The sequence below is a fragment of the Chroicocephalus ridibundus genome, chromosome 1, assembly GCF_963924245.1.
Source record: "Chroicocephalus ridibundus chromosome 1, bChrRid1.1, whole genome shotgun sequence".
NCBI classification, from domain to species: domain Eukaryota; kingdom Metazoa; phylum Chordata; class Aves; order Charadriiformes; family Laridae; genus Chroicocephalus; species Chroicocephalus ridibundus.
The window spans coordinates 141,988,961-142,016,940 of NC_086284.1; the positions used below are offsets into that span (position 1 = coordinate 141,988,961).

Genomic DNA, 27,980 nt, shown 5'->3' on the forward strand with positions numbered 1-27,980 from the left:
AACCAAGCCTCAAGGTGAGCGCCTTTGCTCTGTAGGCAATGAACGCTGTCTCCACCCCTCCCACCCGCCCACATCCCAGCCCCAGCCACGCGCCGCATGATTTCCACCTCCTTGGTTTTGAAGCCAAGAGAGAGACAGGCACTCTGTCAGGGCGGGAGCTGCATAGTCCTTCAGCTCTGGATGAGGGGGAGAGGGAAGAAGGAAGACAGCAGAAGCAGGGGCCGAGGGGGGACAGAGGAGAGGCTAAGCTTTCCATGGAGGGATTTGACCTGCAATCAGCTATGTGGAGCGTCGCTTTCCTGTGGGGCAGCATCCTTCTCCTACCTAGCACGGCTGGAACGCCTGCAACGCTGTAAGAACCTCAGCTGCTTCGCATACGTGCTCTGGTCTGTGGGGAATCCTGGGGGGGTGGAGGTGTGACAGAAACAGAAGTCCTAAGACCAGGAGTGTTTTTCCAGAGAGGCATAATTTCTCATATTCCCAAGGTTTCACTTGGTTCTCATGTGCCCTCCCCTCACACTCTCCCTACTACTTGGCTCTCCCTTCAGTGCCTTTCATGTAGACTGTGTATTTCTGCAAGGACTCAGGCAGAACAACTCCTGTTGTGCTCTGGAATATATTTCCTTTCGGGCTATGCTTTTCTCCCCAGAGTCATAGATCACCATTTAAATCTTTAGCGGACAAAGCTGGGTGCCTTTACAAACTGGGCACGCATGAGCCCGAGGTATCTAATAGGGATGCTCTTTGTAAAGCAGTGTGTTCGTTCTGGCTTCGCTGGCCATCTGCTCCCTCCATGCCTTTTCTCAGATCTCTGTCGAGGACAATTACCAGCACTGCTTCTCGTCATATACTTTACCAGGAATGCAGCTCCTCTTCCAGCAGGCACTGCTGTGATATACTGGCTTGTGAACTTGCTTTTGCTTTTTGAAGGCTTTTTGCTTTTGCAGCCATGGTGTAAATGCAAACAGAAACATGGCTGTGCTCAGACAGTAGGTGTTCCAGTGGGAAACATGTCACTGGGTCATAGCTGGATCCCTCCTGCCATGTGTGGTGTGGCACGCACAAGTCTAATTTTAAAAATCCTTTCCAGTGGGAGCATAGCCCCTTCCTCTAGGACATGGTCCACAGCCTGACACAGCTCCCGCTCAAATGATGCTTTACTGCTGCCTGTTTCCCACTGTTCCCTTCAGCATGAAGCTTTGCTTTATGAAAATACTGCTTGCTTCAGTAGGCTTTCTGCTGTCCCACCTGTACACCAATGTTTTTTGTAGGTTCATGAGAAAGTAATCCAGTTTGGGTCTTGGGATCCTTTAATGACAGCCTCAGAGATGCTGTCTTGTACTTTTATAGCTCAGAAGGCAAGGGCAAGGGTTGAATTGTCAAAGAGGTGTAAGAAAATATTCCAGAATAAAGGGTCATTAGAAACAAGGGAGGTATGGGAGGTTCAAGCAGTAAGCCTTTAGTGCTTATCCCATCCTTTGTCCCAGTGGCAGAGGGGAGGTGCCATGAGTCAGCTTAAGTAGGAAAATCAAAACGTCATTGGCATCTGCTATCAGACCCCCTAATACTAGCAGCAGACAAGTTGCTCAAGGCAGCTCGACAGCACTCAAGTGTGAAAAAGCACTCAAAGCTCCTGGCCAGCAGGACTTTGACTCCCTCTTGCCAGGGTGCTGATCTCCAGCTAAGGACTGCCAGCAGGTCACGTCCCTGCCTCTTGCTGTTCTGATCTTTCCAGGCCCTGCCCTCCTGCAGCTGCAAAACAGGCTGTTGGCTGAACCTGCCCAGAGACAGTAAGCAGGAGTCAGCGATAAAGAGTTTTCAAACCTGCTTGAATGTTGGCTCTTCTTTGGTCCTAGCTGCTGCAGTGCAGTATAAGATGAAAAAAACCCCAACAATATGAACAGCTTCTTGGTGTTATCCATGGGCACAGCTATGGAGAAGCCACAGAGAAGCCACAGAGGTGTGAGATCTGGCAGAAAAGAGCAAGGAGGACAGAAGCGTCAGCTGAAGAGAATGTGCTGATGAGGCTCTGTATCTGGGACATGAAGCTGGGGCACTGGGTCCCATACGCATGGCGTTGGTTCCAAGCCCCAGAGTAGCTGATAGGACAGAAAGCAGAAAACCAACCAAGCAAGCTGATGGTGATACATAGTGTGGTTCAGTGAAAAAGCTGAAGTGCTGCAAGGTAGCCAAGCTCTGTTGCTGATTCCTTGGGTGACATGGGGAGGTCTATTCACTTTATTTTGACTTTCAGTTTTGGAAGCAATGACTTCATCTTTTTACATGTGCACGCGACATGTCGTGCAGACTCAGTGTTAATGGCTGTAGTACCCATAGATGAGAAGAACGGTGTGATCCTGTCCCACTGGCATCATGACAGTGGAATGAAGAGACCAGAAGTCTTATTAGGAGGTACCCAAACCCTATGGCCAAAACCTGTCTTTTTAGACAACAGTTTCACCTGACTTTTCTTTTTTTCTTTTTTAATAGAAATTATGCCGTGGCAATACCAACACAGCTCTACTACCCCTTCTCAGAGACAGTGTGCCTCCAGCTCAGCAGAAAGCAAGCAGTCCCAATCCGTGTGACAGTAACCTTGCAGAGCAAAGCTGGGAATGAGACTGTGATCACTCAGTCCATCTCTCAGCTCACCTTCTTTCATTGCACAACCTTCCAGGTGAGGAAGGTATTTTCAAGGGTTGTCAGTAGGGTGGATAGTGCATGAGTTCTGCTCTTGCTGGGCAGGAAGGCAAAAAATTGTGTCTTCTTGTGGGGTCATCTTAGGCACTGAATCTTCTGCTTCAGCTTATATAGGTCTGCCAGTATCACACAGAATCACAGAATTGTAGGGTTGGAAGGGACCTCTGGAGATCATCTAGTCCAGCCCCACTGATATTTTACTCTTCTGGAGCAATATAAAAACAGTATTATAATCATTATTTCAAATGCCTGGGGATCCACGAGTGGGATCCATCCTGAATGATGGTTACAACTGTGCCTGCAGGTCCCTCCTCCTGTTGGAAATTCCGATGAAGTGGCTTTTATTGTTATCACAGTCCTGGAAGCCAACTCAGAGTTTCAGAAGAAACAGAAAGTCTTAATCAAGCACGCAGACAAGAAGACTTTTATCCAGACAGACAAATCTGTGTACAAACCTGGACAGATTGGTATGGGCAGAATGCCATGTCTCGTGAGAGAAAGAGCGGTCCTCAGGCCATGAAATATGGGGTATCCTCTAGCACTTGGAGTGGGGCCTGCTCTGCAAGGGAGATGGGTTACAGGCTTCATCTCCCTTCTACTCTTTGAGGGATTTGGGAATACTTCTCTCCTGCATCAGCATGGTGCATGTTTTCTCCAGTACTAGCCAGACAGCATGCCAGTGTGAACAGGGCTTGTGTGTTTTGGCTGATGTGTGAGAAAAGGTTCAAACAACACCACTGTGTTATATTCGTGATTGCTCCAGTCAAAGCCACAATAGTCTGTCAGTGCCCTAAATCCCTCTCTCTCCCACAGATTTCCTCAGACGAGGATCACAGTCCTGCAAGCCCCACCACTGCCCTGGCACAGCTCAGATCACCACAGGGTACAGCTCTTTGCCCCGTGTTTCTCCACCCTTTCCACTGGCATGACTTTCACTGCCGGCAAGACTGAGTGCCCCACCACAGGTCCAGTGTCCAGAAAAATGCTGTTTCTCACCAGCACAGCCAGCTTTCCCAGAAACCCCACACCGCCTCTCCTACCACTTCTTTTCTAGCAGGCTGCCAGCTCTTAGCAGGGCTTTGAGCACAGGCCCAGGAGTGGATGGCTCTAGCTGCTGCCCACATCCTCTCAGTGAAGAACATGGGCACGTCTTTCTTAGCCGTCCATTCTTATTATTATTAACAGACTTGATTTCATTTCAGCCAGTCCTGTTTTTCTTTTGCTCTGTAGTCAAGTTGCGAATTGTTACCTTGGATCAGAAATTTATTGCCAGCAACGAAACGGTAAGTCAAGAGGGAAGAAGCCTTAATAAGTCTGAAAATGCTATGAGCTGCCTCCATGACTTCTGGATCAGTGCCTGGCCCAGCTAGGTGATCCATCTGTGGACAGCTAGTCTCCGTGTTGCTTTTGGTGCTTACAAACAGCAGTGGGCACCACCTGCCACGCAGGAGCTGCTTGTGATGTTGGGTCACGGGCAGTCACTGGGAATTGCTTAGGGAAGACTCATGGATGGTTGGGGGCTAAAAAATGTCGGGGAGGGGGATGGCAACTTACCTGAAAACATCCCACCAGTAACGGTTATTTCCTCCCCACAGCACCGCCTGGTGGAACTGAAGGTAAAGCACTTACTTTATTGAAAGTGTTCATCCCTTCTCACCTTGGGGAAGATACAGGTTTGGAGATGGTGGTGGGGAAATATGAATGCAGAAAAGTAGTTACCTCAGAATGAATAGGAACAGTCCTCGACTTCTTGCCCTTCTTCCCTTTAGTACCCACACAAGTCTGTCGGTGCAGTGTCATGATACCGATCACACAGGGGTGGTCCCTGCAGTAGATGACAGGTGCCACTGAAAACCAATCCAGCAAACTTTCCTAGAAGGATCACAGGACTTTTAGTCCCTCTAGCCTGTGAATTGAAGATTTGTCAAAATCCGCAAGTTTCTTTAAAGAGACTTTTATATTTAACATACAGAAAATAAAAGTTTGACCAGTTAGTGTTGTGGCTACACAGCTAGAGAAACTTCCCAAAGCAGCTTTCAGGATATTGTTCTTAAAATCTGTTAGTTTAGTTTCAATATTATAGGTAAAATATGGACTGCAATCACCTGAGCTGAGGAAAGATACCTGAAAGCGATGGGGAGTTTGTAATAACCCATACAGAGAGGTCACAGTTCCAACTAGCAATTGGTAGTAGCTAATGTACATTTGCATGTCTTACCCACCAAGCAATCAATACATAAACGCATGGTTTCTGACACACCTATGCAGTACTTTATGCCAGTTTATACAAACATAGTACTCTGATCCAGCTTCACCCTTTCAAACAGTTCCCACTTGTTCCTTATGTTTATAAAGCACCCATCAACTCATCGTTAAGTCCTTCCTAGCTGTTCAGTGTGACTGTAGCTAGAGTTCTGCATCTTGCCATCCCAAGAAGAGTGGGAGAACACTATCCATCACGGACTGACTGTGACAGTCAACACAGCCTCCAAATGCCCTTGCATCCTAGGTCTTTATATGTGCTTTCTATACTGGGCCTCATGGTCCCCTGCATGAAGTCCTGGACTCTTTTCCCCAGACTTCCCTGGGGATTCAAGACATCAGGCTCCCCCATAATCATAGAATCATAGAATTGTTACGGTTGGAAAGGACCTTAAAGATCATCTAGTTCCAACCCCCCTGCCATGGGCAGGGACACCTCCCACTAGATCAGGTTGCTCAGAGCCCCATCCAGCCTGGCCTTAAAAACTTCCAGGGATGGGGCATCCACCACCTCTCTGGGCAACCTGTTTCAGTGTCTCACCACCCTCATGGTGAAGAACTTCTTCCTAACACCCAAGTAGCTCCTGCCTTAGGCAGCATGTGCTGCCTAAGAGGGTTGACCTTCTCCACAGTGACCTGGGGGCTATGCCAGCTCGGATCACCACAGGGATCTCAAAAGAGGGGCCACCCCTATCTCTTAGTGAGACAGGGAGGCAGTAAACCATAGTTTTGCAGCAGCAGTCAGTGAAATGGCAGTGCCAACAGAGACCAATAATATGATATATTGACTTTGACAATGAGACAGGCAGAAAGGCCTTATCCTCTTCAAGCTCGGACTCACCTGAGCACTGTAGGTGTGATAGACCCGGGCTCTTAGGACAAGATGATACATGCTCAAACCATGCTGTGATAGCTTGTACATCCTTCAAAGGAGTCTCTTTTTGCACTGGGAAATAACTGCTCTCTACTACTGCCTATTCAGGACCCCAAAGGGAATCGAATTGCGCAGTGGCTGAATGTTACACCTGTGGGAGGCATTGTGGATCTGTCCTTCACTCTGGCTGCAGAAGCACCGGTTGGAGAGTACACCATCAAAATGCCTGACCGCATGCATACCTTCAGGGTAGAGGAGTACGGTAAGAGTCTCAGGGAGCTGACTACAGCAGAGAAAGGTGTATTGCCTCCACCCCCCCTCTCTCACACAGATTTGAACGGGCCATGGAGCTGTGAACAGCTGTGCTAGTTGTGCTAGCACCTGAGATGTCCAACTGCCTGCCATTAGGTGTAACCACTGGCTTTCACTCAGGCCCATTGGCTTTCTCCTTCCCCGTGTCCTGAGGATGGACAGAGGCACTGTTCCACAGCTGGGCTCTGAGGAGGAGACTAAGGCTGTCTATTCCCACCACACTCCCCTGGCTGAGTTGCTGGTGCATTGCTACCAGTCAGGGAATGAAAGGAGAGATTTCTTTTCTGTGAACAACCATTTGGGAAGGATTGGAACAAATGAACTCTGTTCTCACTGAATTATATCTCTCTTGCTGTCACACAGTGCTGCCCAAGTTCAGTGTCTCCATCCAGATGCCTCAGGTGGTCACCATCTTGGAGGAGAACTTCCATCTCCACGTTTGTGGCATGTGAGCTGACTTACCATGACAGAACGTGCATTCTTACTAGTTTGGAAACTGCATAGCTATCAATAATTGAGCTAAAAATGGTCTCTGCCAACCCTACCTCTGTTCCAATGTCTGTTACCCTGGCATCCTTTGCTAAGGAATCCTCCTGGACTCTCACCTTTCTCCATATTCTCTCCTTGCTTCTTTCTCTGTCACTTTGCAAGTGTGGCAGTGGACGTCCTCAGAGGGGCATGTGCCCTACAATACAGTACCTATGCTGCATTAATTAGTGCCAGTGTGGAAAAAATAATGACTGAACTTATGGCCAGCACAGTGTCCCCTAACACTGCCTGGTAGAACTAGTGTTGACTTGGAGAGAACTCACCCATCACTGCCTTCTCTCTCAATCTGATTAAGTCATTTTAACTTCTTGGCCTCTGCTGAGCTTGTGAACCTTGAAGATTCTGCAGGCTGCTGGGTTGTATAATTGCAAACCACAGGCTAATGCTGATATTATTCATCCTTGAGCCAGTGTTTCTGTATGTGAGTGTAAGTCCTCTCTCCTATGTTTGCCAGGTACACATACGGGAAACCAGTCCAAGGTAGTGTGAAGGCTGTGGTATGCCGTAAGCATATCCGCTATAATCGGAAGTCTTCTAAAGCCAAGCACAGTATTTGTAAGGATTACACTGGTAAGGTGAGCACATGGAACCTCCACTCCTCCTGCAAAAGAGAGGAACAGGGGCAAAGAGAGGGAAGAATACTAAAGGAAGGAGTGGGACAGACAACAGCTATTGAAGCGGCATGCTCTTTTCTCAGGGATGAATGACTGGTATATCCTTAACTCCCCACTGTATCAATCTTAACCCCTCCCAATGATTTCTCTGACTGCACTTAGATGCACTCAAAGGAAGAAGCACCTGTAGGCAAACTGTTGCAGATTTGCCCACAAAACAGGTATTGCAACAGGGCAAAAAAAAAAAATACAAACACTGTTGACATCAATTCAATTCCACTGGATGCTTTTTAGCACCACCTTTTAATCTGGTGTAAATACCTGTGTGCTCTTTCCTGGAAACAGCTGTTTTGGAGATACAGAAATTACCTCTTGCATCTAAGCAAGCAATTCAGCTCAACACAGACTTTACTCATTCATCTCTAGGGTTGAATGGATGTATCTATATTTGTTTACATCTTTTTAAGTAACCCAGCACGTATCGTAAAGCTAAATTCTGCCCTAGCAGAAGAAATCATGTTGTCAGGGAGAAATGACAACTCATGTTTGCTACTGGCACATGAGCAAGTACGTAAAGATGACACATGTGTGAAACAGCATCTCCGATTAGTGACTGCTGCACAGAAAAAAAGTATGTTTCATGCCAGTATGGGAGTTGCTCCTTTAACTCAAGTGCCTTAGTCATGTACTTTTAGACTTCGGGGCCTTGGGTTTGATCTGCACTGCAGAAGGGATTAGTGCATTCATGATTGGTTAACAGATACAATTTCACATCCCCAGACAAACGAGGATGGCTGCTTTGCCACTGAGGTGAATCTTAAGAGCTACCAGCAGAAGCGTGGTGACAATTATGATTTCAACCTGGAAGCTGTGGCTTTTATGAAAGAAAGTGGAACAGGTAGCAAAAACTGATTCTAGACTTTGTGGAAAATTTTTTACTTTGCATTCATGCAACATACTTGTCTTTGGGTTTTCATCTGAAGACTCCTTATGGATCCTTGTGTCTTCCCATCAGACCACTGCATCTTTCTGCACTGGCTGCCATGGGGTCAAGTGTTCAAAGTGTTGTGTCTTCCACGGGAGCACCAAGGCAGCATGGGTGTTCTTGTGTACCATACCACCCAGGTCTGACTCACATAGGACGTGTGAGTTCTCCCAGTTGCAGGATGGGCTTTAACAGTATGGTTGCTCCTCCTCAAGCTACTGTGGCCAGTCTAGCTCTGACAGTCACCTTGGTTTGGCAGAGATGGGTGAGAGCTGCTTTTTCTTGTCTTCTAGTGACAGTAGAAATGCACACAGAAGTGGGCCAGGCCAGGTTCTTTTGCTCTTAAACCATACTTTAGGAAAGGCCGTTGGAACAAGGAGATACTCAGACCAACCAGTGATAACCAAGGCCCTGACTGTGTACTTTTAATAGCTCTTTGTCCTATTTATCTCCACAGGGAGGATGAGGCTACTTGTCCAGAGCTACTGTTAAATATTCCATCCTGTAAAGTTTCCTCTCTTACAAAATTTTATAACCCCTTCCTTACAAGAAAATATTTTGCACACCCTTGCTGAAAACAGTGACACGCATTCACTTAGCAAACTACTGCAATAATTTCAAATGGGCACCACATCACAAGGCAGCAGACTGTAAACTAATGTGGTGAAGGCAAGGAAAGATGTTGCCTTCTAGCAGCTCTGATGTGAGAATGGGAGGAGAATGCAACTAGACAATTATGAGTAGGACCATCTTAAACAAAGTCAGAAAGAGCATTTTAGAACTGCCTGGCAGAGACGTCCCAGTAGACTGCTGTCATTCTAGCAGGTCAGAATGTAGGAGGCACTAGTGCCAAGTGTGTGTGTTAAATGACTCCTGTAGTTAAACAGGGAAACTACAAACCCCTATGAGTGAATGTCCATCCCGTTCCATCAGGCCATCCAATCTTGCTGCCTTTGCTCGGAGGCATGATACTCACCTGCATGCACCTCCTGTCTTTCCTAGGGGTGGAGGTCAACACCACTGAAAACTGCAAGGTCACTTTTGATATCACAACTCTCCAATTCTGGGAGACAAGCTACTACTATCAGCAAGGAGCTCCCTACTATGGAAATGTAAGTGAACAGGGCAGAAACATGGAAAGTCCAGCAGCTGGACCTAAGGGGATGGAGGGCACAGAAGTACTGAGGGACCACCTTGCTTTGAACTGCTCAAAGCTGCTGGCACAGTCCTCTGTCCCAGTCTGTCCTTTGACATCTCTACCAAGAGGTAATCCAAAGGTGTGACCACAGGATAGGTGCATGGCTTTGCCAGATGAGGTGGCTGCTGCATAAATGGGGAGGGGTTGGAAGAGTTCACCCTTAGAGTCCCTTTGCAGAGAAGGGAATTAAGACTTCTACTGGGAGGTAGATTTTCAATCCTGAGGCCTCCAATTCTCTGACTGTTCTCTGCTTCATTACAGCTGGAACTCAAAAGTGCCAATGGGACACACCTTAATAACAAGGAGGTGATTCTTACAGTGTCCTATGGTAGCAGGAAGCAGACCAAGTCCTACTTCACAGATGACAATGGGATGGCCTCTTTCATCTTAGAGACGTCAGCATGGGACAACAGCACTAAAGTTCTCCTACAGGTTAAGCCCAATAATTATGTTGGGTTTGGCTAGCACTAAGCAATGCCTCTCTCAGACCAATCGTCTATGTCATTGTCTTGATATAGCCAGGGAGACTGAGGCATGGAGAAGTGAAATGACAGATCTAGGGCAAGAGGAATAGCCCATAGCAGTGTCAGCATTCCGACCCCTGGTGTCATACACAGTTTCTGAGCAGCCAGGAGATATGATGAGATATGGGGCAGTGGACAGAAGCCCCATGAAGTTGTGACTGAGGTCTACCTACATAACACCTCTCTTTGAGGTGGAAAGGGCTATGTGGGGCCGGGCAGGGACAGAGAGCAAAGGAAGAACTCCCACATGGCATGGAACAGGAAGATAGGAAAGGAGATAGGGAAGAAGCATCTGAAAATACACGTGGAGAAGAAAACATCAGTGACCCGTTTACATTATGTTTCCTCATAGCACAAAAATTAGGAGAAACCTGGGATATAAGAGGCAGAAAACTTGGAAGAGAAAGAAGGAAGGCTAGTAAGGAAACAATTGCTGCAATCCAATCTGGAGCAGAGCAGGTAACCAGGATGTAAGGAGCTGAATAGGGATGCCACCAACAGCAAATGGACAGAGAAAAGTTTCGATCTGCTTTCCCATGAATAACGAAGGCTCTTGTCTGGTTGTAGGGGTAGGTTTCTAATACCTGTCCTATGTAAACTCCAAGGTCAAGGGACTTTGAGTCAAGCCCTGTCTCTTTATGAGAGCACATACAGTATCTTAGATGATGGATCTGGACCTTGCTGGAAGTCCACAAGATGTTAGTATCATAGTCTCAGTGCAGACAGGTCAAAGGTCAAAGATGAGCAAGGCTATTGATCTTCAGTTGTCCCCTGCCGCCTCTACCCTATGAATCAGGGGAAGTGCTAAAAGAAATACAGTGTGCAAATGGAATAACATTGAACAGTGAAATACATTATCAGGGCAGATCCATGCTGATATTTTCCCTGCACATACCAGACAGAAGCAAAGGGTTCAGTGGTTCAATCCAGGGGTTGATGAGCCACTCTACACAATCTAATGGTCTGCCTTGCTCCAAGGATAGCAACAACATTGCAGAAGTTCAGGCTCTAGCCCAAGCCCTAGTAGTATACAGATCCCTGGCTGCTATTTAGCTGCTAGCTATCCCAGAGCGTGCGGATCTCCACAGAAAGGGGCTGACTGAGCTTGGCTTAGGTGGAAATAGACACCTTACCCTGGGAGACTTCAGAGCCCACTGTCCAGTCAGTCTTGGTTTTGGTATAGGGAGATCTGTAAGAAATCTTCAGACACTAAGACACCTTTCCTGTGCCACAGGCGAAGACCCAGCCGGAGGACTTAAGCAGTCGAAATGTGAGGGTGTCTTATGGCACTGCGTCCCTCACACTGAGGGCCTTCTACTCTTCCAGCCGCAGCTCTGTGAGGATCCAGCCAGTGCAGGCAATGCTGCCCTGTGGGGACATGCAGCAGGTCACTGTGCACTATCGCATCCTAGCCACAGAGCTGGGGGACAGGGCTGCTACAGCAGACTTCTACCACCTGGTGAGTGCAGGGCAGCACTGGCAATGAGGTCAGCTTTGTGACAGGTCTGTGTCAGCAGAGAGACCTTGGCTGGTCCAGAGACATGGAGCAGAGGCACTATCAACCCTTTGCTCTGTTCATTACCCCCTCAGGTTTTGGTGAGAGGATCCCTTGTGCATCATGGTCAAACAACAGTACTTCTTGATCCACCATCAGGTAAGAGCATCTAAATACCAGGAATAGATTAAAGACCCAACAGGAAAGCCCTTCCAGCCTAAATGGGGAAGGAGAGAAAGATCTGAGACCAACAGGAAACAACAGAGCTGACACAAAAAATCTTTAACTTCCCTAATTTTTTTTCTGATCAAATGATGAAATCGTCAGAGTTTATCTCTCAAGCAGGAATTATCAGAGACCTCCAAGAAAACTCACAGAATCTTTTCTGGACTCAGGTAGAAAGTCATTTCCCTTCCAAGTGCATGTTGTTGCCGAGATCATGCCAAGACCTCATGATGTGAGGTCACTGCTACAAAATGGCACCAACCTACATCCTGGTCTAGCTGTGGCCTCTCCAGAAGCAAGGCAGAATAGTTTTTTTTACAAGTAACTGTACAGAAGTATTACAGAAGATGAGCATGTTGCTGCTGTAATCCTTGGAGATGGACTTCCTTGCTTCTTCCTTCACTTTTTCTACTTCTCCTTCTTCCTTCAGGTCAGTATAGTGGAGCTTTCAATGTCACTCTGGCCATTGACCTCATTTCACCCATGGCTACCCTCTTTGTTTACACTGCCTTCCCTGAGGGACAAGTGGCAGCTGACATCTTCAGTCTGAAAGTCTCCAAGTGCTTCAGGAACCATGTAAGTAGTGCACAAACCATAAGTGGGCAGGTAGGCTGGAGAGTAGCTAGTTAACTGCAAATTGGCAATAGACGCCCAGCAGAATCCAGTAGCCACAGTCTCCCCTTTCCTTCCTCTATCAATGTCTTCAGTCCCTCTTTCTTCTTCTGTTTCAGGTGAAGCTTGGCTTCTCAGACACAGTGGCTCTCCCGGGATCGGCTGTCCGTCTCCGTTTGCAGGCTGCACCAGGCTCCCTATGTAGCATCCGTGCTGTAGACCGGAGTGTCCTTCTCCTGAGGCCAGAGGCTGAGCTATCTAGGGATAGTGTGAGTTACTTTAGTGTTGAGCCTTGCTAATATTGAAGAGATGCGTTTTGAGTATCTCGTTGCAATCACCGTTTAATAAGGAACAGTGGATGTAATAGGTACTTGAGTAGAGACAGGACATGGCTTAATAAGAAAAAATGAAGGCCAACATCAAACACCAGTGAAAATATCCAGTTTCTACAGAGGGATCTAATAGAATAACCCATTGTCATCCCCAGGTACTGCCCAAAGTCACATCCTTGTTAAACTCAGAGAGCTTTGCCACACTGTCAACCAGCTGGCAAGACACTTCCATCTCCTGAACCAATTCATGCCAGAACTCTGAAAAAAAGGGTTATGTTAAAAAAAATACCCAAATACCCAATACCAATGGATAGACTCCGTGTCTTTGTTCTAGCCCACATGAACCAGACAGCCCTTCCATTCATAGACTGGACTGCAAGTGATGTCTTGGCAGTTGAAGGGTCCCATTTCTCCTCTAGACATGGGATATGTTGCGTCTAAGGACCCTTGAGTTGCCTCTTGAAACTGTCTCAGTGGATCCAGGATGTGCCTTCAGTCAGACGAGAAGCTATCTAATGACTCTTATGGGGAAGGTGTCCTCGCTGTATGCACTGAGCTCACCGGTACAATCTAGGAGCTAGAAGTGGCCACAGCTATGCAGCTGTACCCCAGAGGTGTTTGTGTTCATCTCTGGTGCTGTGCATCTAAAACTTGTGTAGGCTCTCCATGAAGCTCAAAAATCTTTGGGGCTGGGCTTTTGTGGCGGGCAGGATCTGAGCTCTGTCTCTGCAGTCACAGAAAATCTTTAGATAGAAATGAAAAACTTCCCACCTCTCACACTGACCTGTGCTGTTTTCATTCTCTGTCTACAGGTGTACAATATGTTCAGCTATTCTCAGGAGCACCCCAGCACCCTCACAGACTCCTACAGTGACTACTGTACTATCCACAAGAGCCCAGGAATCATCAGTTCCCCTCAAACCACCCTTCCACCAGGAACAACGTCACCATTCATGTACGACAGATACTCTTATGCAGTATCCCAACCAGATGTTTATGAGCTTCTGAAGGTAAATCTAATTTCCAGAAAAACTGAAATATCAGAGTCCTTTTGTATCCCACCCAGGACAGCGCTGGGTAGCTTCAGATTGTCTTTCCTGTAAACACCGGGAAATTCAGGTTCTGAATTTGCCAAGCTTCTGAACTAAGAGTTCTCTGACATTCCATGCTTGCAGCCTGACAATTCACAACGATCAGGAAGATGCCTGGAACCAGGCTCCCTTTTTATCCGAAGCTCAAGACCCTCAGACTTTCTAGGGTTTGGAAGGAGAGAGGGGTGTCAGCCTGAGTCAGAGAGAATTGGAGGTTGGAAAAGCAAAGCACATGAAAAGAAAAGAGGGACTGAGGAAAGGAGAGAAAGAATAGTAGAAAGAAATAGCAGGTGAAAGATGAGAACAAGCTTGTGTTAGGGTGGGCAGCAAACTGTGGCGCCAAAACAATAACTTTGTGTGTGGGCACGCACATGTGAGTGGTCACCCCCACAGTTCTGCCTGGAGGGAGCCTCCTTTGGCATGAGAGGCCAGGACTGGCTTTGTGAGCAGGATGGCTCTGCATTCTCTCCCCGTATAAATTCACAGGTCAGACTGAGATGCAACAACACAGGGTGGCTGATATGCTGGGAGGTGGGAGCAGAGACAGACCCTCAGATACAACACTGCCCCCACTGAAATCTGCCTTCTTTTCCTCCCTGTCTTTCCTCCAGAATTCAGGTCTAACATTTTTAACCAGCCTTAAAATCAAGTCTCCAATTGAGTGCCGCACCCAGACCAATTTCTACTACGACTACATGTGTACATCTCGATTTATCCTGTTTCTTTGGAAATCACGGGTAACATATAGGCTGCACAAGGGCAGCTGAACATGCAGTTTGCTGAGGAACTGGGGATGGCTTCCAGAGATGAGTGGGAGGTTGCAGAGGAGATGTGCACCACAGGAAGAGGGGAAGGTTCCTGACATGCGTGTGTCTGTGCACTGGAGGGGTGGAGGGGTGGCTACATAGGAAGAACCTACTTGGAAGCTTCTGCTGGCAGGCAGGAAGAAAATACGGTCTAGGAGGGAAATGAGGCAGCTGTATCAGGAAGGAACATCTGTTTGTAAGACTAGGAAAGGTCTTGCTGGAAACTAGAGAACGAGCCAAGATTGGCACTGGGCACCATCTAGGCCGTTCTGCAGGAGCTGAGAGCAAAAGTGTGAGCAGGTAGCTCCCTCATGGGGGAGCACACACATGTTGGAATCCACAAAGTCTCCTGGTTGTCCCGTGGAAGACAATGGTGAAGTAGGTTGAGGGCATCTAGGAGAGGACAAAGGGGATCAGAGTGGGAGTGGGAAGGATGGAGAACTGAGCTTTTCCTAGCTGAACTCTACCCTGATCTCACAGTTGCTCTCCCTTTGAATGGATGCATGTGTTTTCAATAGCTTATGATGAGCTGGCAGACTTGGACAACTTGAACCCAGAAACAGATGCTGCTGTTGAACGTGCTGAGTCAGAGCACGTAGAGCTGGGCAGCGAGGCAGGGCCAGTACGAACCTGGTTTCCAGAGACATTCATCTGGACTCTGGTTCCCATCAGGTGAGTAATTATGGGCCATGACCCCACATGAATCCAGACCTCCTACCAGCCACAGCAGAGGGGGAATGGGCAGGAGCAGAGCCAGGGCATTGGTGCCTTCTGTGCCCACAAAGAAAACAGAGGTGTGAAGAATTGAATAAGGAAATTGGAGGTTTGGTTCAGTTCCTGGCTCTGCTTGAGATTTTCCAAATGACCCTGGGGAACCTAAAATCACAGAATCCTCTAGGATGGAAGAGGCCTCCAGAGGTCTGTAAGCTCAACATCTTGCACAAGGCCGGTCCAGTTAGATCAGGCTGTTGTAGTCAAGTTCTGTGTACCTCCAAGGATAGATATTCCACAAACTGTCTGGACACATGTTCCAGTGTTTGACTATCCTCATGTTATTTTTTTTCTTATCTCAAATCAGAATTTCCCATGTTCCAATTTGTGTCTGTTACCTTTCATCCTATCAATATACACCTGAAGAGACTGGTTCCACTGTCTCTACACCTTTCTATTAGGTAGCTGTAGAATGTAGATCTCCCCCTAGCCTTTCTCTCTTAAGTTTGAAAACCCCAGTTCTTTCAGCCTCTCCTTTTACACCAAATGTCCCAGCCCTCTGACCATCTTGGTAGTCCTGCACTGGATGCATTCAGGTATGTCAATACTTTTCTTATACTGGAAGGCAAAAATGGGACACAGTACTCCAGATGTGGTTCTACAAGGGAGGAATAGAGGGGAAAAATAACTTTTCTGAACCCAGTGGCTGCAGTCTTCTTAATACGGTCCAGAAGCAGATGGCCTTCATTACTGTAAGGGCACATGAGATGTCTCACGCTCAACTTGTTATCCACCAGGACCCCCACCTCTTTTTCTGCAAATTTGCTTACTAGCCATTTCCTGTCCCAGATATAGAATTTTGTGTTTACCCATTTTCAAGACCATTTTTCCAGATTTTCAAGGTTCCTCTTAATAGCAGCCTTTGCCTCCAGCATATCAGGAACCCCTCCCCAAGAAGGTATAATCTGCTAATATATAGCAAGATTAGTCTTCTAATCTTGCTGAGGATGTCCTCTCTTCTATTATACAGGTCTTAATGGTTTAATAAAGCCATTAAGCGCTATTGACCTGAGCGTCAATCCCTGAGGAATGCCACAGGTAAACAGACACTGGTTGGACTTTGTGTCACCAATAACGATCCCTTGTCTCCAATGGTCCAGCAAATTTTCTGCTCATTTTTTCATCCACTTGTCCAGTCCACAACAATGTGGCTACAAGGATACAATGGGAGACTACTGTGTCAAAGGCTTTGCTAAAGTCAAGTTATGCAGCACCCACTGTTCTCCCCTTATTCACACATCCTAGCTTTCTTAATTCTCCCATGTGCCGATGTTCTCCATCTATAAAATAAGATCTCTGCCTCTCCACCCCATGCTGGATTATGCCCATTTCAGGGCAGGGACTGTCTTCTGTTTTGTGTATGCAGATCTGTAAGTGACATTTATAGTGGTGACTGCAGAGCTGTGGTTGGGTGTTTGGGTGGTAATGTGGTGGAAGGTACTCCCTGACACAGGCTTGGTATATAACATGGACCCTTGAGAGCCCTGTGTGCCCACACAAAACAAGAATTTAAGGTGCAACACTGTCCAGAAGCAAATTTTTATTTGCATTTTCCTCTCAGGACTTCCTTGACCACCTATCCTTCCTGTACCTCTCTCCTGCTTCCTAGGAATCCCCAAACCTTTACACACATTCCAGTTAATAGGCCTTCTGCATTTGTCTTCCCAAGAGAAATCTTTACAGGGATGGGGACAACCCCTTCCACTCTCTTTTCTCCTCAGTGATTCAGGGGTTGCTGAGCTAGCTGTCACAGTACCCGACAGTATCACAGACTGGAGAGCCATGACCTTCTGCACCTCAGAGAGCCATGGGCTGGGAATCTCAGAGACCACCAGTCTGCAGAGCTTCAAGCCTTTCTTCGTGGAACCCACCTTGCCCTACTCGGTCTTCCAGGGAGAGTCATTTCCCCTGAAAGTCAAAGTCTTCAGCTACCTGAAGCAGTGCATGGTGGTGAGTGGCTCCCTCCAGGATGGCGTTTGGGCAGGGGAATGTGTGGTAACAGTTCTTCACTGATAGACACTCAGAGAGGGGTCTCCTCAGACATTGGGCAAAAGACTCCAAGGCAGCTCTTCACAAAGCTTCATGCAGAGCCATCTCTGTCCAGTTTATCCTTCCCCATAAGCTCAACCCTACAGGACTGCAACTGTTGGTGGCCCACAGATACTGCAACAAGGTCATCATACTCACCCTGGGCTTGACTGTCATTTAGATCAAGGAGCTGAAAGGAAAAATACAACAGCAGCTCTGTAACCCTGACTCCCTTTTGTTTCACCTCTAGCTCCAGCTCAGCCTAATGGACTCCAGGGATTTTGAATTTGTGCATGCGAATGTCAAGTTCATTATTTGTCTGTGTCCTGATTCAGCAAAAACATTTTTCTGGGATGTGAAGGCTACAAAATTAGGTAAGGGAACAAGGGAGGGGCAGAAGTGGGAGGCACTGGAAGAGATGCTTGAGGAAACCAGAGCTGGGCTGGGAGAGTGGCCTCCAATGCAAAGCATGAGTGGGCAGCCTTAGGCTGAGCAAACAAAAACTTAAGCATGGATGTGCCAACTGGCCTCTTGATGTTTTGTTCTTTAGGGAAGGTGAATTTCACTGTCACTGCTGAGGCGATGGATCAAGAAGATGTTTGCACTGAGAGTACAGCTGTTGTGCCAGAGTCTGGAGGGAAGGACACAGTGGTTAAACACCTGCTGGTGAAGGTCAGAGCACGCTTCAGGGTCCTGGTGAGGTCGGAACTGGGTCAGGCTCAACATGGCCCAGTGGGTGGCTCTGGGAAGGTAGAGTTGGTGAGGCAGGTAGGCATGTTTCTCCGGCACACTGATCAAGGAGTGGTTCTAAGGATAGGCTGGGTGGGGGCGTGAGCCACTCGGTGGGACAGAGATGTCAGAAGTGCTTGCTAGCAGGTCAATGGGGGCAGAAGACACGTAGCAGCTTAGAAACCTAATTCCCAGTGAAACTTCACTGTTGACAGCATATCCCTGCTGCCTGTGTGAGGCCCTTTGCACAGCCCATGAGGATGGAAGAGGTGCTTGCAGGAAGGTGGGGTGCTGTGCAGCTGCTATCACATTTTACTGCTCTCCCTTCCGAGCTGACCAGCCTTTTCCCCACCAGGCAGAAGGGCTTCTGCAGGAAAAGACCCACACCTCACTCCTGTGCCCTAAAGGTAGGTGCAGGTATCCCCAAGACAGGGACTGCCTTACTGCTCGGGCCATACATGTGCAGTGTGGTCCGTGAACAACTCTAGGACTATCTGGGGGTGAGTGGGGGCGGGAAAGGCAGGGATTTTGGAGCTTTTATGGGAAGGCAAAGCCATTCATTTCTAGCCGGTACTTCAAGCTCCTGACAGCACCAAGCTACTGCCTAACCACATCACAGTCACTTATCAGTGGGCGGCCTGATCTCCATGTCATCCTCTCTTTTGAATGCTGATTTCACCAGCCGATGAGGTGATCCCAGCCTTGCTTACACCATCTCCTAGGGATGCCTGTGGGTCTGCCATCTGCTTCCTGGGTGGTGGTGTTATGATGTTTTTGCCATTTGCAGGAACTCCAGCTTCAGAGACAATCACTTTTGCTATGCCAGAGAACAGGATCCTTGGGTCAGAGAGAGCCCACATCTCTTTCTTAGGTGAGATTTAGGGGGTTCTTGGAAAGTAAGATTTTTCCCTGCAGGAGCCTTTTCTTCTAGTGCCACCATGTCTGCTTTAGCAAACAGAGTAACAAGAGGGAATGTGTCCAGTGAGGGCCCGTATGTCTTCCAGAGAAACACCCCATTTCTCTTATACAAGTGCCACTGGGACAGATGGACATAGAATTTCACCCAGACACGGGAAAAATGGGCAACTACCCTATCACCATTCCTAAAGGGCTCTATAGACATTAAAGTCATCCTAGTGTGAGCAGAGATGAACTGAGACCGGTCTTAAGCGGGTTATCTGGGGAATCAGTGAGAAGAGAAATGTTTTACGTGCAAGAATATGTAGCGCTCCCAAAGTTGTGGTTCTGTCCTACAGGTGACATTTTGGGGACAGCACTGGACAACGTAGATGAGCTCCTCCAGATGTCCAGTGGCTGTGGTGAGCAGAACATGGTTCATTTTGCCCCCAATGTCTTTATCACACGGTACCTTGAAGAAACAGGACAACTGACTCCAGAAATCAAACAGAAGGCAATTGGCTATCTGGAAAGCGGTGAGTGGATTTTGGTCCATGTTGGGTTATTAAGCTGGTGATGTCCGCTACAATAAGTTGCGCAGTGAGGATCTCAGCAGAGGCTTGGTGCTGAACAGGATCTGTGCAGCATCACTTGCCTGACATCATGGGAATTACAGCAGTGTAAATCAGGCTGCTGTGTCTCAGCTGAGCAATGGGTGCACGGCACCCCTCTGAAAGCCCTTTGCTGAATTCCTCGGAGGCGATGTTCTCTGTAATGATCAGCAGGATTGGCAGGGCAGTTTGTCACCTTAAGAACATGATAGTAACAGAACATCTTCACTAACCCAACCTCTTCCCACAGGATACCAGCGGCAACTCCTGTACAAGCACACAGACGGCTCCTACAGTGCCTTTGGGGAAGGAAGTGAGCCAGGGAACACATGGTAAGCAGAGATATCCAGACACACTTGAGGAACAACAGCTTGACCTCATCAGGGTCAAGCTGGCTTGGATTTTGGTCTGGGGAAATTGAAGGAGTCTAGAGGTGTGGAGTTTTGAACAGGAAGAGAACCATGCCAATGAAGTGACTTGAGGTACCCCTGTTTGATTGTTGTGCTTGGGCACCCTAACTGAGTCTGATTCTGAAAACTTGGCTGCAAAGCTTTCTTCTTCACAGGTTTTCCAGAGTGCTTTGTGCCAAAACAGGATTGGGAAAGGGACTGTGTGATCTCACTAAATACCAACCCTCCTGGCTTTAAATCACATAAGTCTACCCTGGTGCAATTGTCCGGGGTCCAGGGGAAACACTGAACTGTCAGCGAATTTTTTATCTCTTGCTGCAAATGGATCTGAGCTCAAGCTTCAAGAGCATCTGTGTCATGTGTGTTGCTTCCAATTCTACATCTGCACAGAGGCTCTGGCTTTTTGATATTTCTCCAGGGATGAGATAGTGGAAGACACAGAGGCTCCTGTCTCCTACTGGGGGTGGGCATCAGTAACTGTTTCAGACAGATTTTTCTTCTCCCTTCCTTGGCTCTAGGCTTACTGCCCTTGTCCTCAAGACCTTCAGCCAAGCCCAGGACTTCATCCACATAGATGAGCAGAATATAAAGGATGCTGCCAGCGCCCTGATTAAAAGTCAGACTCCATCTGGCTGCTTCAAGAGTGTGGGGAAGCTCTTCAACAACGGTTTGATGGTATGACATATCCTGGCTGTTCATTAGGTACCTCAGAGCTCCTTTATTTTCTGGCCCAATTTGGATGCCAAGAACAAATGAAACCTGCTTCAGGAGGGTGGCTTTGATGTGCCCAAGGTCACCCTTGGGTGACACTCAGCATTGTGCTTAGTTACGGTGACACTTTTTCAGGTTATGAATGATGGAGGTTTGCATTTGATGATACCTCCTGAATCAGTGCCCTGCCCTAGCCCCATCTCAAGCTCTGTGTTATACCTTTGGTAAACTCCTTTAGCTTTCTTTCACATTATTGAGCTGCCATTTCTTCCTTCAGTCTGAGTTCCCTCCTGTACAGGGAGCCAGAAATGGAGTGAATGGAGATTGATGGCAGCCGCTCATGTGAAATTCACCTTGCCAGGGAAGTTCCACACACACTCAGAAACACAGCACTTTTGCATGCACAGACACACGCAGGGTACCATCAAAGCAGAGACACCAGCAGTTCGGTAGACAGGGCCTCAGATAATCAAACTGCCTCTTGCAAAAGCTACCTTTTCTTTTGTTCCTCCATGCCCTTGCCACTGTCCTGGCCCTCAACTGGGGTGCCACCTTGCAGTGGGGTTGTGGGAACGTCCCTTTCCCCTGGCAGTGAAATCTGCTACTGAAAATCTTTTGCAGGGGCGGGGAAAGGAGAATGTATTCAGCAGAGGGAGGGAATCAACTACCCGGAGGAGCTTGGGGCACCATGGCTGGGAAGTGCTCCAGCGAGCAGGACCTGCAAGAGCAGATACTAGCCCTGGCATTTCCTTAGCAGAGGAATAGGACCAGCACTGTTGCCTGCGCTGGCTTGGATTTTTCTCAGGGAGCAGAAGGCACTGGAAAACTTCTCCCTCTCCCTTCTTACGGCAGCCCTCCTCTTCTCTGTTTTGTGGTGGCTGCAGGGTGCAGTGGAGGAAGGACTGGGGATGAGCTCTGCGATCATCACCGCTCTCATACACTCAGGGATGCCACGCTCTGTGAGTATCATCAGCAGGGACGGGCAGTGTGTGCAGCACGCAGCAGTGCACTGGTGCTCTGCCTTAGTCCACACAGGGCTACGCTACCAGTTTTCTCTCCTTGTGTTCTGTACCTATTTCCATCCTTCTCTGCACACATCAAGGCTGCACTCCTTCCCCATACACCCTGCCAGCAACTGATGTGCTTTCATTTGTATCCCAGGACCCAGTTGTGTGGAAAGCTCTGAAATGTATAAGGGACTTGGTCAACGCTGATACTGGCACTTACAACCTCTACAGCCTGGCACTAGCTGCAAATGCATTTGCAGTAGCAGGTGATAAGGCCCTCAGGCAGAAAATCCTCAAAAGACTGGATAAGGCGGCCATAATATCAGGTACGAAAGACCGCAGGGCAGGAGAGAGGGTCATGGGCAGAACTGTGTGGAGATCCCAGGGCAGAATGACCAAAGAAATGCAGGGCAGCAGTGGGGGGCACTGGCAGAGGTCTGTGGGGAGACGAAGGCTTGCATGGCCTCTGTTTGCCAAGCTGTCACAGGCTATATCCATACTGTGAGACAGACTTGCTCTATGGATGATCTCATAGTCCTGGTCTCCCAGTCACCCAAACCAGGGGAACTTCATGGATGTTGTAAAGTGCCTTCCCAGCCTGAAGGCCTAGGTTTTTACTGGAAAAAGCAGGGTGTGGGGGGGAAATAGGAAGATACGCACTCATATCTTGTCCCAATGTACATGTTCACTAAGTACCTAGGCAGAGGAGATGAGTAGGACTCCAAGGTCATTAGATACAGCTACACACTCCATAAGTGTTCCCACTCCACCTCTAGATGACCAAATATTCTGGAGTCAACAGTCCAAACAGGAAGAAGACTCCCTATATTGGTATCGGGCTCCATCTGTTGATGTGGAATTGACATCTATTATCCTCATGGCTCACCTTTCAAAGTCAAGTTTGTCTTCAGATGAAATCAGAAAGGCATCCCAGATTGTGTCTTGGCTCACCAAACAGCAAAACCCTTATGGAGGCTTTGCTTCAACCCAGGTAATCCCCTCGAGCCATCATTAGCAGAGAACCTGCCATCAGCTATGGTTTGTGAGAGCAATGGGTTCTAGCACAGCCCGTGGTATAAAAGAAAACAAACAAAAAAAAAAAAAAAGAGGGGAAAAAAAACTTAATTCTGGATTTACAGCTCCTGGGACTTGGGAAAGGGTGAGTATTTGTATTCCTCTGAGCTAATCCCATGCTAAAAGTCCAGGGGGAAAGCTCAACACTTATTGTGCTCTAGGTGCAGCATGAGGGAGGGAAAGGCTAAGGACTGGTCATGCAGAGGAAGCAGGGATTCTATTTTGCCCAATGTGTGTCTCTTTCCTCAGGACACAGTGGTTGCTCTGGAAGCCCTAGCCCTGTATGCAACCAAGACCTTCAGCAAGGATGGCCCTGATCTTCAGGCTTCTCTCTCCTCTGAGGGTTTCAACCAAAACATCCGAGTAGACAACACCAATCGCCTCCTACTGCAGACAGTGGAGCTGCCAGCCATTCCCCGAGATTATACTGTGCACGTGCAGGGCCATGGGTGCCTCTTCCTGCAGGTAAGCCCAGCCAGGGAGAAAACATATGTGTGGAGAAAAGCCTTGAAAGCCAGGGGACCTAGCCTAAGACCACCTAGCTTCTTAGCCAAGACTGAAAACAAACTGCTGCAGTGATTTGCAACAATCTGAGCTTCGAGGCTGGTAAGAGGAGCTGGGATGAAACAGGAAGGGAATAGCAGTTCCCCAAATGAAGTCCATGTCATTTCCACGCAGTCAGAGCTGCAGCTCCCCTCCAAGAAGTCCAGTGAACACAACCAGGCACAGTGCACTAGCAGAACCCCCACTTACACCACATAGTTTTCTCTTACACCAGTGCAAGACAGCAAACAGCAGCCAAACGCTTGGCAAGGATACTTACCAGCAAAAAAAAAGCCCTGCTATTCTCTGCCAACTAGCTTCTTTCTGTCCTGACAGGCCATTCTGCGGTACCACATTCCTCCACCGAAGAGTGAAGTCACCTTTGCTGTGTCTGTGCAGACAGAGTGCACCGCACCCAATGCCACCCAGTTCCCTGTCACCATTCATGCTCGGTAGGAGACACTCAATTGCCCCTTGCCTCCCCTTGTGCTAAGAGGCTTCTGGCACCACATCAGTCTTTTGACGGGCAGGATTGCCCTTCACTCATGATGTCCAAGTGCTAAGATGTTCATTTAACTATGCTCTCCTCAGCTGGGTGAAAGGTACAAGGCCCCAGAGGGACAGTTTAGGCTATCTCGTTATCATGCCAGTCACCACAAGTTCTCCCAAGGTCTATGGGTCTCACTCCCTTCTATGATTAGCTCTCAAACCACTAGTAATGTGAAGGTCCTGTGGGACTGACTGCTGACACTTATTCCTAAGTCTTCCCACCTCTGCTCTTGATTGACCGCCACACCACTCTCCTCTCCTGTACCCCTACCTGACTTGGGACAGAACCGCCAAGAGAGCGGGCAGAGGATGTGATATTCCCTGCCATGCCTAGGGAAGGTAACTCCAGAAGCCTTCTGAGGAATTCATTGGCTCGGCAAAATTAAAAGAGAGATCAGGAGAAGCACAAAGACTTATTACAGTACAGGAACAGGTATGCTTACAGGAGAAACACTGGAAGGAAAGGCAGATTCCTCCACTTGAGTACCAAAGCTGGGCTGGAGTATCTGTAGATCATGCCTGAGAAAGTAACATTAGTGCTGTCTTCTGGGTTCCTGCTGCAGCTACACAGGGAACCGTGTGTCAACCAACATGGTCCTGATCCAAGTGGAGCTGCTATCTGGATACAGCCCTGTGGCAGATTCACTGGAAGAGGTGAGACTGCGAGTCTGTGTCCAGCTGGGGTGGGAACGGTGATCGATGTCCATCATGCAGGATTGTATGCAGGACTGTGATCATTCCTGTGGGCAGAGAAACATAGTTCTTTTCTTCCCAAGAAATCTTTATACCCAAAGTCTCTTCCAGGCCACACCTTGCCATTTTGCCCATGTGAACATTTTGCCCACGCTTTCACAAGGACAAATATCCCTGAATATTTCTGCTTTCTGTTAGAGCCTTTCTGACATTTTTTTCCCCTATTTTCAGCTAAAGAAAATGCCTTTAGTGAAGAAAGTTGAAAGCGAAGCTGACCGAGTCATTCTCTACCTGAATGAAGTGAGTGGATTTTAGGCTAATGTCATCGTTAAAAGGACAATGGACTGGCAGATAGCTTTTAGCTTACTCTTGTATCTTGGTTCCATTAGTATTTTAAGTATCCAGAGCTGTTGTTCCTGCGTACCAGTCACATTTGCTGACCTGGGGAAATGTGTAGTAGTTCAGTTGTAGAGCCTTAACTTGAGTGAAATGAGGCTAACTCTGATGTTAAGCCTACATCTGTTGGCACTGTTCAGAGAGTGTTGACAGTCCACATACAGTGTCTGATTAGGACTGGGGAGTAGTAGTAGGATCCATCTAGTAAATTCAAGCAAGCCTAAACTCTTAGAAAGCCCTTAAGCAGCCTGAATGCAGTAGGGAGCACCCAAGATTGCTCATGAAGTTTGCCAAAATTAGTCAAAATTAGACCAGATGGCTGTGAAAGCAACAGTGCTCGCTCGACAGCCTCATTAGTCAACAGATTAACAACCACTCCAGCCTTTCTCTAGCTACATGCATACCTGAACAACACCAGAAACGAGACCTGGCATGAATTTTAAAACTTATGGATTTCCAAGGAGCACTTCTACATTTCTGTGATTCTCCATCCCTATTTGTCAATGAGCTGAGCTAAGCTAGCCTCATAATCGTTGTGTAGATGCATAAGACTTGCAGACATGCTGCTTCCATTACACCTACAGCATAGAGCAGGAAGGCCTCACAGAGAAAGATTTCAGGTCAGGCTGCTAGGTAGGACAAGGTAGAAGCAAATCAACAGCAGGTCATGTAACCACTGCCACCCAGCAGTTGTTCATCCACACCTTGCATTTTTCTGCTTAATGATGAGGGTTGTGTGAAACTGGAGAATAAGAGCTGTGTATGAGAAAGTAGCCACTCAGGCAAGATGCGCAAAGAAAGCTCAAAGCAGAGCTGGATGGGAACGTGGGATTGGTTGGAAACACTAGTGCTATACTTAGATAGCTAATGTGCATTGACTCTCTGGGTTCAAAGTCACTCATGAGCCGAGTTAAATTAGGTGACTGAAAATGGGAAATGGCCACAGAATGTGAAGTAAAAGATATTTCTGAGATGGACTGGAAAGCAGAAAAGACCTGTCACAGTGCTGAGGTTTCCACAGGAGCCTGAGAGAGGGCAGGAAGGGATTGTCTTACAGGACTTTGCTTCTGACTGTAATCCTTGCATCTCTTGGTCTTAGCTGACTAGACAGCCTCACGCCTACACTTTGCTGGTGCAGCAGGACATGCAAGTGAAGGATCGTAAGCCAGCTAATATCAAGGTCTATGATTACTACATGCCAGGTGAGCTCAGATGCTGTACTGCAGAAACCACCCAAATGTACCATGGGAAGGAATTTTCTGAAATTGTCACGTCTAAGGCAATACCGTCCCTGATGTTTTTATCTAATTGCCCCTTAGAAGTTCTCTAGTGATGGACTTACCGCTTGGTTTTCAAAATGGTAGATTCTTCTTTCTCTGGCCCCAGAACTTGCAAACTTGAAGTTGGCATGTGGATCCACTTAGGGCCTAACTCTTCCAAGAAGGCGGGAGCAAGGAGCTCAGAGCTGTGCTTTTCTACACTCATTTTGTGGGAGGCAACAAAGGCAGAGAGACCATAGTAAGGGGGTGGCTTTAGAAGAGTGAGGGTCCCCTTAGAAGAATGACACTGAAAACAACTTGTCCTCTGTTCTCTAGGGTCCCTAGTGGGAGGAAAAGCTAGAAATGTGTCAGGGACGGCTAATTGCTTCAGAAAGTGAGAAATCCATAATTGTAATGGAGTTGTTTGGGACTTATGGCTTCAAAAGATCCCAGGCCCCAAGACTTGGGTGAATCTGGAATAGCTGCGCACAGAGTCTTTGACACATACCAGTGATTTCATGTGTCACAGCAAAGGGGAGTCATGTCCTGTAAGCCGAGGGAACGCCTCTTCTAGAAAGAGAGGCGCTATGCTGGGTTGCTTTACTGAGTTTTTGGCAAGTGTATCTCACCAGCGCTTTTTTTCTTGACTTCCAGAAGAAACTACAGTGATGAGCTACCGTGCCCCTTGCGAGTGAGGTGAGGGCCCAATACCTCTTTTGTCATCACAGGCATGGTCCCGAAGACCATGGAGAGGGAGGGAGGTGCAGGCAAGGGCCCTTGGTCAAGAAACTTGCCAGGCTTCAGATTCAGGGTAGGAAGCGATTAGCAATGCTAAGTAAGGGTGAGTTCCTGCATCCCAGTGGTTAAACTGAGGTAAAGGCAGAATCGAAGTGGAAGGTTTGAGGTGCCCAGCTCATGACAGAGTTGGAGATATGTTACAGAAAACAAGGGCTGCCTGCCCTGAGTCCTACCACCAGTCCTGGCCTTTTGCATCAAATATACTCTCCTCAAGTCAACACAGTTCTTTTTCTTGGCACTTTCCCTGCAGTTCCACAGCCCTCCAGCCCTGTGCACACAACACGCCACATTCACCTTTACTGCAGGGCCTGACTCCTTTCAGTGCCAAGCCTTTCACAGTCTCAGCCTGGATTCTGATCCATGCTAAGGAATGGGCACCTGCCCCTCCTCTTTCCAGGCTGGGCAAAGGCAAAGCTTGAACTTGACCAGTGCCTGCTCCTGTTCTAAACCTTGTTTGCATCTGCATGCTTCCTTGCCTGCAGCCCAGATGGAGAAAAACACCTGTGGGAGGCACACAGTCCTGCCCAGGGATACCTGCCACAAGCCCCACGCTCTTAGTTCTGCTGTAGGCTTTGTATGGGTAGAATCAGAGAGAGCCCTGTCCTTAATGGCTTAGCAGCCCTGTTAGGTCACAAGGTGCAAAAAAGCCCCCGAGTTGCCCTGGGTGGTTAGTTTTAATACTTCATGAATACAGATTTTTTTGTCCTTTGTTGTCTTCACAGGAACAGGGACAGACCCATCCTCTGCAGTCTCTGTCCATCAATCCTTTGTCACCCTTGCCAACAGCCTCCACATGAAGATGAGAAGCAAAGAGAAAATACTTGAAATTCCCTGCTGAGCAGTTAGTTTCTGAAAAGTTCAGACTGTGCCTGGCATCTTATTAAAAGTCAGGAGACTGGAACTGTCAGATTGAGTGATTTTTCAG

General features: G+C 47.8%; 1 protein-coding gene across 1 annotated transcript; it reads left to right on the plus strand.

Annotated features, from left to right (window-relative positions):
- Positions 1-23: 23 nt before the first annotated feature.
- LOC134525512 (alpha-2-macroglobulin-like protein 1) lies at positions 24-27,956 on the plus strand. The gene is made up of 36 exons (XM_063356436.1): positions 24-352; positions 2,491-2,677; positions 3,005-3,167; positions 3,931-3,983; positions 4,296-4,316; positions 5,945-6,098; positions 6,512-6,596; positions 7,152-7,272; positions 8,092-8,209; positions 9,299-9,408; positions 9,756-9,926; positions 11,253-11,477; positions 11,609-11,672; positions 12,169-12,314; positions 12,470-12,619; positions 13,495-13,692; positions 14,385-14,472; positions 15,098-15,251; positions 17,072-17,300; positions 17,629-17,752; positions 17,929-18,050; positions 18,463-18,514; positions 18,895-18,978; positions 19,364-19,540; positions 19,866-19,947; positions 20,544-20,700; positions 21,621-21,695; positions 21,898-22,069; positions 22,520-22,734; positions 23,067-23,282; positions 23,697-23,812; positions 24,473-24,563; positions 24,834-24,902; positions 26,098-26,200; positions 26,912-26,953; positions 27,778-27,956. Exons 1-35 carry the CDS (start codon positions 39-41, stop codon positions 26,950-26,952), a joined length of 4,647 nt encoding a protein of 1,548 aa, XP_063212506.1. The 5' UTR covers positions 24-38; the 3' UTR covers position 26,953; positions 27,778-27,956.
- Positions 27,957-27,980: the final 24 nt, after the last annotated feature.